Source organism: Epinephelus lanceolatus, chromosome 17 (assembly GCF_041903045.1).
Source record: "Epinephelus lanceolatus isolate andai-2023 chromosome 17, ASM4190304v1, whole genome shotgun sequence".
Lineage (NCBI taxonomy): Eukaryota > Metazoa > Chordata > Actinopteri > Perciformes > Serranidae > Epinephelus > Epinephelus lanceolatus.
The window spans coordinates 15,506,011-15,524,019 of record NC_135750.1 but is presented as its reverse complement, the minus strand read 5'-3'; the positions used below and the strand labels follow the sequence as shown (position 1 = coordinate 15,524,019).

Below are 18,009 nucleotides of genomic sequence, written 5' to 3'. Positions count from 1 at the left end.
AGGGCCATGCTGTCGCCCTTCTGTGTTATGGTGAGCATGTGTAGGCTATATTGTATTGAGTCACTACATATGCTTTTTTGCTTTCCTGTCAAGATTTATCACAAGCTCCGTAGTACCATTCTCTCATGGTAAAAATAAAGCCAGAGGCAGATGATGTTTGGCAAAACTGCTAGCCTGTCTTTGTCGAGTAAAGGTAACAAAATCTGCCTACCAATACCTCTCAAGCTCACTAATTCACACATTGTTTAATATGTACATAAATAAAATTGTAAAAATGTCTTACGAGGAGTTGTGTGTGGCTAGGAGCTAGGCTAGTTGTTACCCTGTCTTTGTGCTAAGCTAAGCTAACCAGCTGTAGCTTCATATTTACTGTACAGACTGCTTTTCCTCTAACAGTAATCTTTTAAGTTTTTCTTTCTCTGCAAATCTTTCTTGTCTAAGCCTTTGTATACCTGCACTTAGTGTCACTGAAGTTATGGAGAACTGCTAAACTACATTAGGCTCGTATGCTCAGCGGCTTGTATTAGCTGCCTGGGGCTTGTTTCAGAGTGAATCCTCCTGTCTGTGAAGCTGAAATTAAAAACCCATGCATGTTATAGTGAGGGTACACTGTAATGAACTTCTACTGGACGGAGACTACCTATGAATTCTATACACAGGTTGGCCATATTGAAGGCTTTACGTCCTCCACCTATAGGTCAAGTGTAGATCTCAGAGGATTAGGTGCATTCATATCAGTGGCTCTCCAACCCCACCCAGCCCTCTCATCTCCACACAATGGTGGGCCTCATGTAGGTGCTCTCTCTCCTGAGCTCTTTAATCAATATCATTAGGAAAATAGAAAGAGGCTCGCCACATTGTGTGCAAACTCCCCCTCTCCCACTCTGTGATGGGGCCTTTTCTCACTCATTCACCAGGTACTTCAGTGTAGGGCTATTGAGGTCGCTGTGAATGGGACCCACTACACCCAGAGGGAATATTGTCTGACCGGAGGCTAAAATCTGAGCGACCCCCCCTTCTCCTCCTCATCCCTCCCTTCCTCTCTGTCTCTGTCTGCAACATCACTTCAAAGAATTAAAAAATGTGGCACATGAGCGCTATTAATAAATGTATCACAACTGGTCTTTTTTTTTTGAGTGAGGACCCTTTGCTGCGGCTGGACTCTCTTTCAAAGCCACCAGTCTTCCTCTCTGTATCTCCCTCCATTCGCTGGCCCACTTTACAGTCCCTAAGAAGTTCTGAAAGTCGGCAATCTGGCAGAGCACGATACGGCAGCTGCTTTTGAAGATTGGATGGTGATTAACCTTAGAGAGATTACTGCACACATACAACTTTGTGTATGAGCTGCCTTCTAACAACTTTATGCCGTGTTTTGGGGGTGAATTTCAGAAACACCATGTAGTCTGTTTTCCTGAGACTTTGGTCATCTGTCGGACATCTGTCAGACCTGGAGTTGATGCACGGGCTTGTGTGACACACTCTCGCAAGCTCTCACACGCATCCTCTCTCTCTGTTTCACTGCCATCGTGACTGGCCTGAATATTTCTTTTGATCCGCACAGCTCCTCTCCTCTTGTGTTGCCGTTTAATAATTTATGGACATACAGTCACCGGACAAACTCCATCCGCGCTGAGAGCGACAGAAAGTGAGAGTAAAAATTTCATTTGGCATAATTGCATGAAAAGAACCTGCAAAACTGGCCTTTTCATCTATAATTGATGTCTGCTTACAAGCCATGCATTATGCAAGGGGCCGTCTTTATGACAACCATGTATTAAATATCATGTTCTGGGGGTCGGGGGGTCTCGAGCTGCGTGCTTTCACTGCCACAGTCTGTTGGCTTTGGAAGTGAGTAATTGTCTACACTGACAGTGTGTGAGAGTAAAGAGAGGAAGAGGGATTGACAGTGAGAAAGTGATAGAGAGGAATTGACAGGGAGAGATGAGATGAAATGGGGGGACATGAGGGAGGGAGGGAAGGAGGGTGTGCTAGTTGACAACGGGTTAACAGGAATCCTTATTTTTAACAACATGTCATCACCAGCCGCCCATCTGCTCCTGTGCTGTCACAGTCCCTTGGGAGTGTGTGTGTGCGTGTGTGTGTGTGTGAATGTGTGAGGGAGAGTGATGCAAGCAAGCCACCACAGATCAGATCTCTGATCAGCACCAAACAGAGGAGGAGGAGGGGAGAGAACAAGGTTAGAGAGGTGGGTGGCACAAAGATATCTCTCTCCTCTAATATCCAAATGGGGTGTGACAGGGGAGGACAGTAGGAGTGGAGGTGAGCGTGTGTGTGTGTGTGTGTGTGTGTGTGTGTGAGACAGGAAGGTAAAGTAGGATTAGGTGGATCAATCTACAACTGCCCCCTCTGTGTTTGGATGGGGGGATGGAAGGAGATGGAGACGGAGGTCCAGAGGTAATGAGAGGGAATCTATTAACACAGAGGAGGGGGGGTATGAAGACACACAAAGAAAGAGAAGCGATGAAGAGGAGGAGGAGGAGGTGTGTGTAGGCTGTGCTGGACCTCCAGGGGTGGCCCCAACAGCTCGTTTTATTTATTTTTTTCGTATAAAGGAAGTAGTCCCTGGGGAAGAAGGGAGCGATTGAGGAGAGATGTTTGTCGGAGGTGGTAGTGGGGGTAAGGACTTTGTGTTTTTACACAGCGGAGAGACAGGACCAACAGCTTGCCGTTCCGCAGGTCACTCATCATTAGCAAATACAGTTCCATTTCAGTCCGGTACAGTTAATCTCTCCACTTTTGTTCTGTCTTCATGCTTGTTTTCCTCGTTTTTCACCCACTTCAGACTTGTTTTTCTCCACACTGCAGCCCTCCAGTGGGCTCACTCCACTTTATCAAAAAGTTTTTGAGTGAAAATCTGATGGGATGAAAACATCTTGTTTTGATATTTATGATGATGCACTTTCTTTTTGCACGACATGTAGAGCGAGCAGTCCTCGGTCCTCGTTTGCCTCGTGTCTGCACTGAATCTGCATCTCACATCCAGTGCTGAAATCCCCCCCCCCCCTCCTTTTCTTCATCTTCTTTCCAATGTCTCTCCTTCTCACCCCCCTCTTCATCCTTCAGGCATGGTAAATTTGAAGGCTAATTAGTCCAGAGAAACCAGTCATACCAAAGAAGAACCAACCCCAGGCCATACACACATCCTCCTATTGATCTTGTAGCACCAACACGAGCATAACCACACACGCGTCCACACACACACAACAGAGGCAAACAAACAAGATGCAACAAGAGTTTTTAGACATATTACGGATGGTACAAGAAGTCAGCACACTTGCATCATGCAAGTTTTCTGACCTTGACAGAGGTCAAGTGTTTCAAATATTCTGCATCATGCTCCCAGATGCTATTTACAGGCGGCGATAAAGGAAATGTTTTGCAGCATCAAAACCCTTTTTCTTGCATTTCTCTTCTCCTCAGTTCCTCCCACGTTCTCAGCCGTCCCTTCCCCCCATCACTCTCTGTTCCCAGTCTTTCCCTCATTTCTGATCCATTTTTTATGCATTACTCCATTACTCTCAACTCCCATTTACAGTGCATTACCTCCTCCCATCTTTCACAAACACACTTTATACTTCTCTCTCCTTCCTTCAGTCACTTTGCCTGCCTCCTTCCCTCCCTTGCTCTCCTCCAGTGCATTATGACACTTTCCTCTACTTCTCCCCTTCTCCCCCTTTATTATCTCTTTGTCTCTTCTCCGGTCACGTCATCCCATACTAAGCGCTTCTTTTCCCCTTTATCTTTATTTCCCATCTAGTTTGTCATTCAGTGTACATCACGCTGTCTGTCTGCACTGCTGTCATCCTGCCTTTCTTTAATTGCTTATTCAAAGCATGCCATGTAATTTGGTACTTGATATTGCCTATTGTCTCTGCTCTTTTACAACACAAATGTACAAATGTCAGCTAATGTAATTAACACGGCTGGCGGTCAGTCCATCCAGACATTTATTTACACACATGAATGCACAGACAACCAGCAGACTTTGAGAACTGATGAGGTTATAAATCACTTTGTTACGAGCTGCATTGCTGGCGTGGAACAGATGCGTGAGCAGTGTGTAGAGATGCCATCGTGCAGCTTTAGAATCGGGTGACTGTGGTGATGTGGTCCTCAGCAGGTTCTTTAGAGTACAAAAGACACGCAAGAGTTCACGGCTGTTTTCATGTCAAAGGTAGTTCTCTTTGATTGTAGGACACAGCTGGCGGGAGCCCATCCTCATTGCTGTCGATAAAACAAAAAGAAGCAGATCAACAATTGGTTTTACTGGCTTGGTAAAGGCCTCTTTTGCACAAAAAATGCAAATGTGCAAATATGTTGCAAATGTCAGTGAAAGTAAATGGACAAATAATGAATCTGAGAGATTGGAATCTTGTATGCAAAACAGATGTGAGGCTGTGAGATCTAATCACTACTAAATACTTACATGTATACTATGCAGGATTGTTGCCAACAATGCAGCCAACCCCAGATTCACTCTCATTTTGCATTTTGCCTTGCTATATTAACATTTATTCTGCGTTGTGTCCCTTGAATGCCTGCTGCTACAGTCTGTCACCTGATTGCTACCTTTTTATAAAGCTCCAACCTCACCTAAGTGTTGTGGGGGTGCACATAAATGTCCATAAATGTCCCATACAGAAGAATGGAACAAAATAAGAAAATACAAGCAAAGAGTAGAGTCTCTGCAGAAAAACACACCACCACACACCTCTACTGGGTCATAAGTGATGACTGAGAGGGACTTCTTCTGTATGAGTATATACATTGTTGTTGTTTTTTTTTAGAAGAATCCTACATAGTATATCTTTCATATTGAAATTTAAATGCAATATAATGTATAGCAGCAAATTATTTTACACTGAAAACCATCTATCTGAATTCATGTGATCATCAGCCAATATAAAATTGTGCAGTCAGTGCAGAAACGTAATTTCCAATGTATGTGCAGTATCTGTAGGGTGCACAAATTCAGACAGAAAATTTAAGTGTTCAATATTTAAAAAAAAGTTTTAAAATTCAAATGGTTAAAAATCAAGTAAAACAGTGGGATGCCTGTGTTCTGATCTGAATGATGTATCTTGAATTTTGGCGTCTCATCAAATTCAGACACTAAAATTCAAGAGAAGAAATATAGATACTAACATCTGAGATACCAAGGATGAACAATCAGGCCTGAGTGCATTTAACTCATCATCAGGAGTACTTCGTCTAGACCAGGGGTGTCAAACTCATTTTAGTTCACTGGCCACAAACAGTCGGATTTGTTCGCGGGTGGGATGGACCAGTAAAACCATAATATCCTGGAATGTCTAAAGAAGTCAGTCTACTACTTGTTGTCATTACATGTGCATTTTTCTGTACATTTCCACTCCTGTGTAGTAATCCTGACATCACCACACCAAACTAAACAAAGAGAGAAGAACTGTATTCTGGTCGGGGTGGAAAAGCCTCTGAAGCAACATTTTACATGAAGAAAGCTACTCAGCTCCTGAAACCTGGCACCTCTAAGCCTCCACAAGTGCATCACTATTAGGTGTGCAAGGTCATTCAGTGGGCCAGATCAGACCCTTTGGCGGGCCTGTTCTGGCCTCCGGGGCATATGTTTGACAGCCCTGGTCTAGACCCTATTAATGTCATTATTGCCCTCAGTTAAAGTCAATAAAGTTAACATGTCTCGGCCTCCGCTGCATCTTTTTTCACCATTCTTGTTTTAATCTGCTTCTTGGTAGTCCACAAAGTTTATAGACGTGCAATACTAAATTGCTGCTTGAATGAATGAATGAGTGTAATCATCACCCAGGAAATATTTTTTCTAAAAAGGATCCTGTTTTAGACCTAAGGTTGGGGTAAAACTGAAAAAATGTGTGGATGATTATGGAAGAACACATAAACTAAACAGTAAACTATAACCTTCATCAACATCTATCTGTAACGATGAGATACTACAGCAACATTGGGCAAAAGTTGTGACTGACACATGAAATGGTAGAACCAGGCCTCGGAGCGATCCACCAGACAGGTTGTCCATTCTCGCAGGGTCACCTTCCTGTTCCTGTTGCGGTCACATGACCTGCAATCACAGCACAGTATAACACATGGTGACATCATAACACACTCACTCTTATGAACGCATACACTTGAATGCACACACAACATGACTGATACAAATGGAGATGGTATGAAGACGCAACTACACTGGGGCTCTTCAACAGCCATTGTCTTTCAGTTCACCCTGCAGCATTGTCTCTGAAGGGTACTCCTTCAATTTGTGTTAATCCATGGGCAGCGGGAGACACAGTGGGTAATAAACATTATCATTGCTGGGAATGGCTTGACATTGACACAGCCAGCCCTACTCCCACAAAACCTGTCACTGCAGACTGGCAGAGAAAAGGGGGTTGGGTGGGAGTATGAGTGGTGGAGAAGGGGGAGAGATAGAAGGATGAAAGAATGAGTGGAAATTAGGGAAGGATTGATGGAGAAGGAGTCAGAGGAAGATTAAAGTAGGAAGCACAGAAGGGGGAAAGAAGTGCTTCAACATGGAGGAGGAGCCAGATGATGGAGAGATGGGGTGGTCATAAGATCGAAGGGGAGGAGGACACAGGAAGCGGGTGCTGGCATGGAGGATGAATGGATAGATGCCGTGCAGAGAGAACAGCATGGTGGGAGGTGCAGCTTGGTCACAGAGCGGGGGCGAAATGCATCGCAGTGTGACATTTTAACCCTTGGTGTTTCAGTAATTAGCTGGAAAGTAACATATTGCAAGAGACAGAAGGTGCACATTATGAACCTTTGTGTGACATAAGGTGATGGTGATGTGAACATGGTGAGCAACACTGCCCTTACGTTATTGACAACTCAGTCACCTTATGGTAGGAAGGATTTTACCCACTTATTAAATAGGCCATGTAATCATAGATTGTTTTCCTCCCATGCAACTGGCTGCCTGAAAAAAACATGCAACACCAAATGAGTCATTAGTTAGTGTATGTGAATGCTGTGATGGTATGTCCTTCTCACTTTTCAGAAACAAAAAAAGGTGCCAGTGCTAATTTCATTCAAATTTGAATCACCATCATATAATTTCTCCTGTCATCCAATACTTCTAATATTGGAGGCAAAACTGTAGCTGCTGGATGAGGTACTGACTGAAAGAACTGTGCAGCGCAGTGCTCCAGAGGCATCTTCTTGTAACGCAGCTTCCTCAGGTCCCTGCGGCTCAACTTTCCATCGTTGTTCTTGTCCAGTATGGCAAATCTTTGCTACAGAGAGAAAAGAAGAGAGATAAAAGTGTTCAGTTTATCGTTATTTGCAGTGCTTATTTCATTTATATGCCAGTAAATGAAATTACCATGCACTGTTAGACACGCTTGCCTGGCAACCATCCTTCACCTTGGTCCCGACTGAAATATCTTAACATCTGTTGGATGGATTGCCATGAGATTTTGTACTGAATGTTCAAGAGGCACCATCATCAGGTCTAAATTTTAATCTGCCCAACACACCTCAGCTGTATTTTGTGTTTAGTCCTGCGCTAACATGCTAAATTACGAAGGTAAGCATTATACGATTATACCTGCTAAACATATACTTGTTTGGAAGATGTGGGAGTGTGTCTTTGTTCCCTCAGATCAGGCCCTTCGCCACTGAGGTAGTGATTTAACTCCAGTTAGTATGTTTGTCTGTTGGTGTGTGTTTAATCAATATTGTTAGTGTGCTATCTAAAAAAGTTGTTGACAGATTTTGAAAAGGAAACTGAGGGAACATCAGGTGTAATTTAAGATGGAAAAAATGTTCATGAGAGAACATTGGGTTGAGGGAACAAAGGGACAGATTTAATTTAAAATATATAGGGTTAAGGAGAACATAATTCTAAGGGAACATAGGGCTGAAGGATCACAGGGCTAAGGGAACATAGAGCTGAGGGAACATAGGGCTGAGGGATCACAGGGTTGGGGGAACATACGGTCAAGGGATCACAAGACTGAGGGAACATAGGACTGAAAGAATATAGGGTTGAGGGGTCACAAGACTGAGAGAACCTAGGGCTAAGAGAGCATAGAGCTGAGGGAACACAGGGCTGAGGGAACATAGGGCTGAGGGCATATAGGGCCGAGGGAATATATGACTGAGATATCTCAGGGCTGAGGGACCATAAGGATGAGGGGGCATAGGGTTAAGGGATCACAGGGCTGTGGGAACATAAAACTGAGGGAACAAAGGACTGAGGGAACATAGGAGTGAGGGAATACAGGGCAGAGGGAACATCGGACTGAGGGAACATAAGGCTGAAAGGTCATAGGGCTGATGGATCGACGATCCATCAGCCCTATGACTGATGGACTAAGGGAACGTAGCCCTGGAGAACATATATCCAAGGGATCACAGCGTTGAGGAACCTTAGGGTTGAGGGATCACAGGGCTGAGAGAACATAGGGCTGAGGGATCTCAGGACTGGGGGAACATAGAGCTGAGGGATCTCAGGACTGAGGGAACATAGAGCTGAGGAGACATAGGGCTGAGGGATCACAGAAAAGCGCTCGAGAACATATGACTGAGAAATCACAGTGCTGAGGAAACATAGGATTAAGGGATCACAGGGCTCAAGGAGCATGGAGCTGAGAAGACATAAGGCTGTCGGATCACAGGGTGTGGGAACATAGGGCTGAGGGAACACAGCACTGGAGAACATATGACTGAGGGATCACGGGGCTGAGGGATCACAGGGCTGAGGGAACATAGGGCTGAGGGAACATAAGGCTGATCCACCGTTGACATTAGCTCTTTTAGCTCAAAGCATCACTGTGCCTAAGTACAGCCTCACAGAGCCGCTAGCATGGCTGTAGACTCTCAAAAAGTTCTATCCTAGAGTTAATATTGAAAGACGAAACCCTAAATCTAGGTAATATATACACAGTGTTGGAGATGTGTGAAGTGCCACAAAAATAGTTTCACTCAACAAAAAAGTATATCATTTTTCAGATCATCAAAATAATGCATGAGTGTTCATTTAATTCATCTGAGGCCAGGAGGTCAAGTCAGCTGGCGGGAGGGTATTAAGTTATCCCTCCATTCACCATCTTATTGAATAATTTAGTGATTATTGACCAAATCCTATTTATACATGGTGTTCTTGAGAGCCCCTGTCTCAATCTGTGGACGACCACACCACAAGCAACACAATAACTTGCCACTTACAGTGGGTTGTTAGCATCGATTTCTTGGCTGGACAATGCAAGAAGCGCAGTTTGTATATTAGTGTGATGATGGTGTCTGGTGTCTAAAACAACTTTGTGTTCAGTGTTAGGTTTCTCTGGGGGTGAAAGTGATCCCTGGGTATGTTCTTCTTCCGGCTATAGTTCCTTTAGCATTACATTTTGTTGTAGATATTGATTTCATTTGTGTCGTCGTTAGCTGAGGTCATGACAGATCATTAATCACGTTCACTACGATCATCCTCTTCCTCTCTGGTGTATCAGTCTGCTGTTTACACTCAAGTGTGAAGTTCTGGCTACCTTTGCTAGTTGTGTCCTTTGGGTGTGGCTGAGGCAGCTCTGGGGCGGGGCTGCAGGTGCGTAGGACTCCCCCATACGACTCAGGAGCAGAAACCAGTCTAGGAGACGATATGGAAACTGGCTTAACTCCTCCTCGGTGCATTTAGCCTTGGGGACTGATCAAGAAGGAGCTTAGTTGGCAGGCTGCAGCACACAGTGGAAACTGTGTGTAATATCTAATGCTGTGTGTGTGTGTGTTTACCCAGACAGGGTCCTGTGTGAGCCAGTCCAGTGCGGCGTCTCTTTCTGCAGGCTTCTTTATGCAGCAAACACTCATTCCCATAGGTCCTTCCCAGAACGCTGCACACTGGTGCCCTCTGCCTGATCACATGAGCCAATGCCCAAATGCAAAACATGATGTGAGGATGGATCGTACAATGTGCACACGTGTACATCATGAATTCATTCCAAAATCTACATCTTTTTTCAGTTTTATATGTGCATCATTTCCAAATCAAAGACAGTGAACTATGCAAACAGACGAAAGATACATTTGAGAACATCTGCTGGTCAGAAACAGAAATGATCAAAATCAGTTTACCGTGGACAGGACTCAGGACAAACACACTTGGGGACGAGGACTCCGTTTTCCTGAACTGCCTGACACCAAGATCCCACAGGACTGTGGCATTTCAGCAGCTCACAAAGCTTTTCTGAAACACGAAGAAACAATCTTGTTACAACACAGTTATTCTGTTTCCTATAGTTTTACGTCTGTGTTTTCTTTGCCTGATTATAGGCCTGCTCTGATAACCAGTTATTCAGCTTTCAGTGATTAAAGGTGTTTTGGATGAGAGCATTATCTTGTAAGGGTCTATTTAAGATGATGAAATGCCACAGAGTGGTGGATGAAACAACAGAGTAAGTTAGAGGAGGGAAAAGAAAAGCAAATGAATGATGACAACCACCTGGCCACCAGTGCTATACATTCAGTTCTAGGTCCAGAATTTACAGCCAAAATATCTTCTTTTGGAAATGAATGAAGGAATACTAACTATATAGATCACACATGTTAATGTACATTTATCTTGTACTTTTTTGACTCTGAACTCTCCCTGACAGCTTTTAAAAGGTGACGTACCAGCTATCTAAACAATTTTCAACATATTTTAATCACTTGATGTGGAAAAAACTGATTTGCTGCAGCTCATTATACTTAATGGACCTTTGACTTTAGAAAAAGAGCAAAAATACCCTCAGGCAGAACTTACTGTGTCTATGAGAGATGTAAAACTGACGTGCATTCCTCTTGTATACTGTACATTAAAGTCTTACCTGGCTCTACTCTGCCAATGTACGGTCTCAGGCTCTCCTCAGCTTGCCTCTGTCTGCGCTGGGCTCTGCCTCCCTGACACACACACACACACACACACACACACACACACACACACACACCCTATCATGTTCTCTGCAGAGCTGAAACGATCATATGTTTTTCTTTTCATGTTGTTCCACAGGCATGCACTAACTCAGGTATGAACTTGTCTGTCAATGCAAACCTATTGTCTCAAACTCTGGATCATGAGCCTTAATGATGTGCCCCCACATGAAAATCATTTCTGTGATGCATCGCAGGGGAAGAGGGTTATTAGCAGTCTAAATAATCCCAAAAATCAACATCTTGAGGTCAGTGTACTGTAAATGATTAAAAAAAACATGAAATGAAACCACAATGAAAATGGTATGCGTTCTATATCACATCCATCTTCCACCATGTGCCCCAATTCCTAACTTGTATTTCTAGAAACTTTGTAGTTGGTGCCAGGTCCACATCTGCCCCCAAAGTCCTACCAGATGAGATGAGAAACAGGTGCGATGCTGACCCAAATTACTGGAGCCATGCTTCCATCGCTCGTGAGCTGCTATTCAAACACCTATCACCAAACAATCCTGATGACTGGAACTGCATGATGGTATCTTACAAAATATCCATGTGATCTTTTACCATTCCCTGCTGATGAAACCAGCTCATCTTTTTTCTTTTTATTAAAGGGACAGTTTGATGCAGAATCATCACCTGTATTTATCAGTCTAGAGTGTTTTGGTGTTAGTTGCTGAGTATTGGAGATTTTGGCTGTAGAGATGTTGAATATGATGGAACTAGATGGCACTCAGCTAGTGGCTCTCAAAGCACCAAAATCAGCAATGTATCTTTTCAGAAATCATGACCCTGTTACTCAAGATAATCCTCAGCACTTGTTGTGAGCAGTTTCATGTAGGAAGTATTTTGTTTCTGCTTAACTACACCTGCTAACCGTATCGCCATGCAGAGGAAAGCGTGCATCTTCTCACGGACAAGAGGCTTGTGTGCATGACAGCACGAGATGTAAGAATGAATCACTTCCTCTTTGGCCGAGCTGTAACGTTTGCTAGCTCAGTGGTGCCAGGTGAGCTGGGAGTAGATGCACGATTCCTTCCTCGCAGAGTTATGATTGATACGTGTAGTTTGGTAGAAAGAAAATAGTTCCTTATTAAAAAGTGCTTACATCAAGGTCTGTGGATTACCTTGAGTATCCTGGTCATGATTTCTGGATTCATGATTGTTGAGCTGATTGCCATCTAGCTACATTACATTCAAGAGAGGGTAGATACAGCCGATATCTCCAACACTTGGCAACTTACACCTACCTCAAGACTGATATATAGCACTACAGGTGAGAAAAAAAAAAGTCTTTTTCTTTGGTGTGAACTGTCCCTTTAAACTTTGTGCCCAACTACTATGTAAGAAAATTTGGACAGAAGCCACAGACAGAGGTAGACTCACCATGGATGTACAAGTGTGAAGACTCAGGACAAGAAACAAGGCAAAGGTCAAGCTCATGTTCATGGCTGAAGCATCCAGTGGGCGGGTAGACATTGACAAATGATCCTGCAGGAGTGAAATATTGGACTCCAGTCAGGCACACTTAGATGTGGTTTCTATCTCTGCTGAACATATACAGAAAAAGATCATACATATTTGTTTCTATTTCCAGCAGCGTCGCCCCTCTACCTTTACATTTCTTGATATCAATTACATTTCAGTTAAAAGCTGAGAAATAAATAGCACTGAAGGACTATCAATTTACCCAGATAATGCTCCATTAATAGGTGCATTTTTTCTTTCTTTCTTCTGTGGTGTCGTTTACACGACTATTACTCTATTTCCAGTCATTCCGATAATGTAGTGGGAAACAATGCAGCTCATTGAGTCTCAAGAAAACAATTATTTTCCATTACAGAGGAAACAGAGGGTTGAATTACACAGAGAGGACATTCAGCTTTCAGTTGAGGAAGTTATTACAGTCTAACAAGTCACTCTCTTTCCCCCTGCCTGCTTGGGAAAAAATCCATCTTACCTGGGCCTCTGTCACTCCTTTCTTCTGTTGTTATTCCCTTGTTAGTGCTCTCCTTCTTTTCCTTGTTGCCAGATACCTTTGTCTCTCCGTCTCACCAGCTCCTGTGAGGGTGTATCCTTTTTTACTGCCTTCTTCAGCAGTCTTTACTTTTGTCTTTTCATTTGATCCATCTATTTTTACATTCTTGCCTTATCTAACCCCTCCTCTCTGCTTTCCCCTGTCTGTCTGTCTGACTTTCTTCCCTTCACTTAGCTCTTTGTTGATTGCAGCCGAGTGAGTGCACAGGTAGCTGAACTCAGTGGTTTAAAGACACTGCAGCTCAGTGTGGCTGAGATGGAATATGGGGGAAAGTATGGGAGAGCTGTATTTACTGAGAAAGACAGTAAAGGAGAGGGAGAGGGGATGAGTTGTTTTGGAAGTGGGGTGGTTTTCATTGAAGTTGGCTCTGGTCCACAGAGAGATTTACAAGCCAGAGAGAACATATGGTCACACTTCTTCTTCCCTTCCTGCCGTTAGCACATTCAAGCTCCCTTTATATTTCAGACACGTGCAAACACATACCAAAAGGTAAAGGGAAATGCATGTATGGAGAAAGGACACCTCTGAAAGTATGAACTGTCAAGGGTGATAATAAGGAAAAGGCTGCACTCTAGTGGTTACATTCAATAACACCTTCACTGTAAAACAGGCACAAACTGTAGGGCCTGCAAGTAAAAATCACAAAATGTATTTTAATCAAAAAAGTTATGAAGCCATAATTTCGTGAATACTTTGGTTTTAAAGTTGTTTTTTGACTCCGTTTCCTCTTAAAATATTTTATAAAACCATGCTCTAAACATTTTCCCTGAGTAAGTTCCTCTCAAAGTGCAGAAGAAGTACTGAATATTAAATTGAGGAGAAAACACGATACAAAAAAAACATGAATAAGTAAAACAGAAAAATTATAAAATAAACATATCCTTGAAAAAAAGTATGTGCATCCTGTTGGTAAAGCAGCAGCATGTCTGTGAGTGTTTTGTTTGTTGTGATTTAGGGAAATGCGAGCAGCTGCCCCAGGGCCCGAGACCTTCAGGGGTCTGAAAAACCTAATAGTCAGTATATATAAGATTAACTTTGTGCTAATTTGAATAATTGCAAAGTTGTTTGGGAAAAAAAACACCATATCACAATATCACCCAAACTTATAGCAGCCTTAAAGCGGGTCTTGTTTTGTTACCTGCATTGACCACCTGTCTTGTAAAATTTGCATGACAGAAAGGATGACAAACAGGGATACAATAGAGGCCCTGAGCTAATCTTGTTACGATCAGTCCCCGAATTTAGGGACATCTTAGGCACATTGTGCAATAAAGCTTGATTATATTACACTGATGATTAAACAAGCATAATTTAACTGAACCAAATTAGCATTAACTAACCACAAAATAAAATTACCACAATAACAACATCTGCTATTGTGCGATCATCCCCTAGTCATCAGCAAAGTTCTTAGAGAGTCTTATAAGGCTTTGTACAACACCTTAAGGTGTGACATTAACTAATGCTTTTATTAAAGCATGCATGAGTCTGTAATCTCTAACACAACAGTTCTGGGGAGCTTTAAAGCCTAAAATTTCACATGTATTGTTGTTTATTGTGCTATTAGAGAAGGAATTAGGCTACTATGGCTGTAGACACCACCCTCTAATAAGGCCGCCTTTAAAGGGGGTTTAGAAGTTGCATCTACTTGTATAATTATTTTTCTTTATAGTGGTTGTAGGTCAGGTAAAGAAAAGCCTTTGGTCACTATACAGGTCGTTAAAACCCCTTCAGCTGTTTGGTTAATCATTCAGACAGTTTGACTAACCTAAGGGTTGTTTCCCAACCTGGCAACCCAAATATTTTTCTTATCAATGGCTTACAACTGATCCATGTAACTTTGTTTGTGTTTTTGTCTTTACTAAAAGAAACATTAGTTAGAAAATGGCACCACCACTAAGCCTTCTATGACAACTAACAACTCTCTTGTGCTATACTGGTTTATACTAAGCACAAGGTAATAACAGGGGTGGAAGTACTTAGATATTCTACTTCAGAAAAAGTAGCAATACCACAGTGTTGAAATACTCTGTTACAAGTAAATGTATTCAAATTTCTACGAAGGTAAAAGTCCAAAAGGTAGTATGAAATAAAGTGCAATTAGGCTACATCAACATAAAATAATAAGAAAGAGAACAATAACAAGCTGACCATTATCCCCATAGTCACAAGTCTACCCTCCCATACCCACACCACTTCTCCACTCCCACCTCCCTCCACCCACAGAGACCCATCACTCTTCAGTCATCTCAGTTGTTGTGCAGTGCTTGCTACGGTTTGAGCTGTTGTGCTAGATTTGTGGTTGCAAGACTGCATTGTTGGAGCCTGCCTTTCAGGGCACACCTTGTCCTTTCCAAATGAAGTGTGTTAATTAAATCCTCTATCCTCCTCTCACATCTTAGAGGTAGGGACAGTTGTGCTCTTTTATAATATGAGAAACCACAAACTACAGTAATTAAAGTAATGAAGTGGAGTAAATAGCTTACTCAGCACAAGGTTATAACCCAACAACCCAAATGTTTTTCTTATCAAGCATTATAATATTTTTTATTCTTTTTGCCTCAAAAGCCATTAGTTAGAACCACAAGACATACTACTCCAACTAACAACAGCTTTCTAGGGTATAAGTGCTACTAAGCATAAGGTAATAACAGGGGTGGAAGTACTCAGATCTTCTACTTGAGTAGAAATAGCAATGCCACAGTGTGGAAATACATGACTGTTACAAGTAAAAGTCATGTATTCAACTTTTAACTTAAGTAAAAATACACAAGTATTGGCATTAACTTTACTTAAAGTGCCAAAAGTAAAATAAAATGTTTATGCAGTTTGACACATTTCTGAATAATACATTTTCTATAAATGTGTGATATTATTGGTGCCTTAATATAAACAAAATCTAAATGTTGCTGATGTTAAAGGTGCTGCTTCTTTTAATTACTTTAAATATTGCTGGGTGGCTGATAAATTCCCTTCCCACAGGATCAGTTAATACCTTTATTTGCAGATAAGATTTTGTATTAGTATCTAAATCTACTTTAGTAAAAGTAGCAATACCATAGTGTAGAAATACTCTGTTACAAGTAAAAGTCTTTACATAAAGTACCAAAAATCATCATACAGTTTCACTAATTTCATAACAATCTAAATTCTGTATAATTGTATTATAATTATTGATACATTAATGTGTATAATACCTTAATGCTGCTGATGATAACGTTAAAGTAAATTTTAGTTACTTTAGATCAGGGGTGTCAAACATACGGCCCACCAAAGGGTCCAATCCAGCCCACTGGCTGACTGGACTAAGAGGTGCCAAGTTTCAGGAGCATTTTAAACAATGCCTACTCCATGTAAAATTCTGTTTTAGAGGCTTTTCCACCCTGACCAGGATACAGTTTTCTAATATAACAATAAATACTTACTGTGACCATGTTTACAGATATTGAACATTGTACAAACTATTGTCATTTAGCAGCCTCAGTTCAAAAGAATCTGTATCAGGAAATGTGTGGATAAATGCACATGTAATGACAGTCTGAGTGAATGTGGAAAAACTGAGACATATTGTTAAAACTGCACTTACATTTCTTAAGACATCTCAGGCTGTTCATCTGTTTTGTAAAAGGATAAACATCTAGAGAATGTAATTGTAATTCTTTACACACAAAAAAGGGAAAACATTGGAGCTGATGGTGCTTATGGGTTATTGTGTGATGGTTTTATTGGAGATCAAATTGGGCTGCTGTGGCCCATGAACTAAAATGAGTTTGACACCCCTGCTTTAGATACTGCTGGGTAGCTGGTATATTTAGATTTTGTACCATTAATCTGAACCTCCAAGTTATCAAATAAATGTAGCCTAGTGGTGTAAAAAATACAATATCTTCCTGTGAACTGAGTTTAAGTAGCAGAAAATGGAAATACTGGACAAACAAGTACCTCAGTATTGTACCTAAATAGAGTAAATGTTCCCAGTTACTTTCCACAGCTGGGTAAAAATTATTCATATCCCATTAGTGCTTTTTGATGATTACTTTCGCATGCACACAACTATTTTTTTAATCATTCTTTATTCAAATAATACAGTACAAGGACTCAATATACAGCTGACAGGATACAAAACCCAACAATAACAGAAACGGAAAGCCAGGGGGATAACATACTACAAAAGGATATTATAAGACATACAAATGTCAAGTGTCCTAATAGCCTTTTTGTTGGTTGAATCTAAAAGCAGTTTCAAATAGTGTTCAACATCCTTTTGTAGAGGCATGGTCCATGATAAATCTGCAAAAGTCCTTCCAGAATTTCTTGGTGTGAGAACAAAGCCATAAAAGGTGTGACACAGTTCCAGAATATTCATTGCAGAGAGAGCAGTATGTGTTAATGTCCTTTTTTTGTATTTTTGCATGTAGTGATTGGCAGGGTTGTATTTATGAATAATTTTAAAGGACACCTGCTTAACCGTATTCACAATCAGGTGTTTATGAGGAAGCATCCAAACTTTCTTCCAATATATAAATAATTTACAAGCTGATTCCAATATGCCACAATATATGAAATAGAGACATCTTGTTAAATAGGGCACATATGACTCTATTATTTTTGGGAGATTGGGAGATTTTTCTTAGTGTAGTCAGCGGCATAGGGGAAAGGTATCAAAAACTGTAGCAAATTCCTTAGGGGTTACTGGAAAATTATACATAGATAAGAATTAAACCCAACTCTGAAAGGAAAGTGATTTTCTCTTGGCACACCACCACTACACACGTGTCTCTCATTATACTCTGACGTCACACCAACAGACCACTGTAGTTTCCAAGCTAGTTTGCCGTTGGTGAGCGGAACTACCTTTTTAATACATTCACACTCCGTTAAACTAATTGAATCATTACAAAACAAGCACACAAAGCTCTAAAAATAAGCAGCACTTTGAGATTAGCTGCACCACTGTCACCCTTTGAGACCCAGCTGACTTCCATGGACGCTCCGCCCAGCTGGGAGCGCGAGGA

The 18,009-nt window shown here is 41.6% G+C and overlaps 1 protein-coding gene across 1 annotated transcript; it reads right to left on the bottom strand.

Moving 5' to 3' along the window:
- Positions 1-3,801: 3,801 nt before the first annotated feature.
- Positions 3,802-13,243, bottom strand: sparcl2 (SPARC-like 2). The gene is made up of 9 exons (XM_078160845.1): positions 12,917-13,243; positions 12,343-12,447; positions 10,854-10,926; positions 10,120-10,231; positions 9,781-9,899; positions 9,540-9,694; positions 7,174-7,286; positions 6,000-6,094; positions 3,802-4,245 (listed from the first exon to the last, which is right to left on the bottom strand). The coding sequence occupies exons 2-9, from the start codon at positions 12,433-12,435 to the stop codon at positions 4,190-4,192; spliced, it is 816 nt and encodes a 271-aa protein (XP_078016971.1). The 5' UTR covers positions 12,436-12,447; positions 12,917-13,243; the 3' UTR covers positions 3,802-4,189.
- Between the last annotated feature and the right edge of the window lie 4,766 nt (positions 13,244-18,009).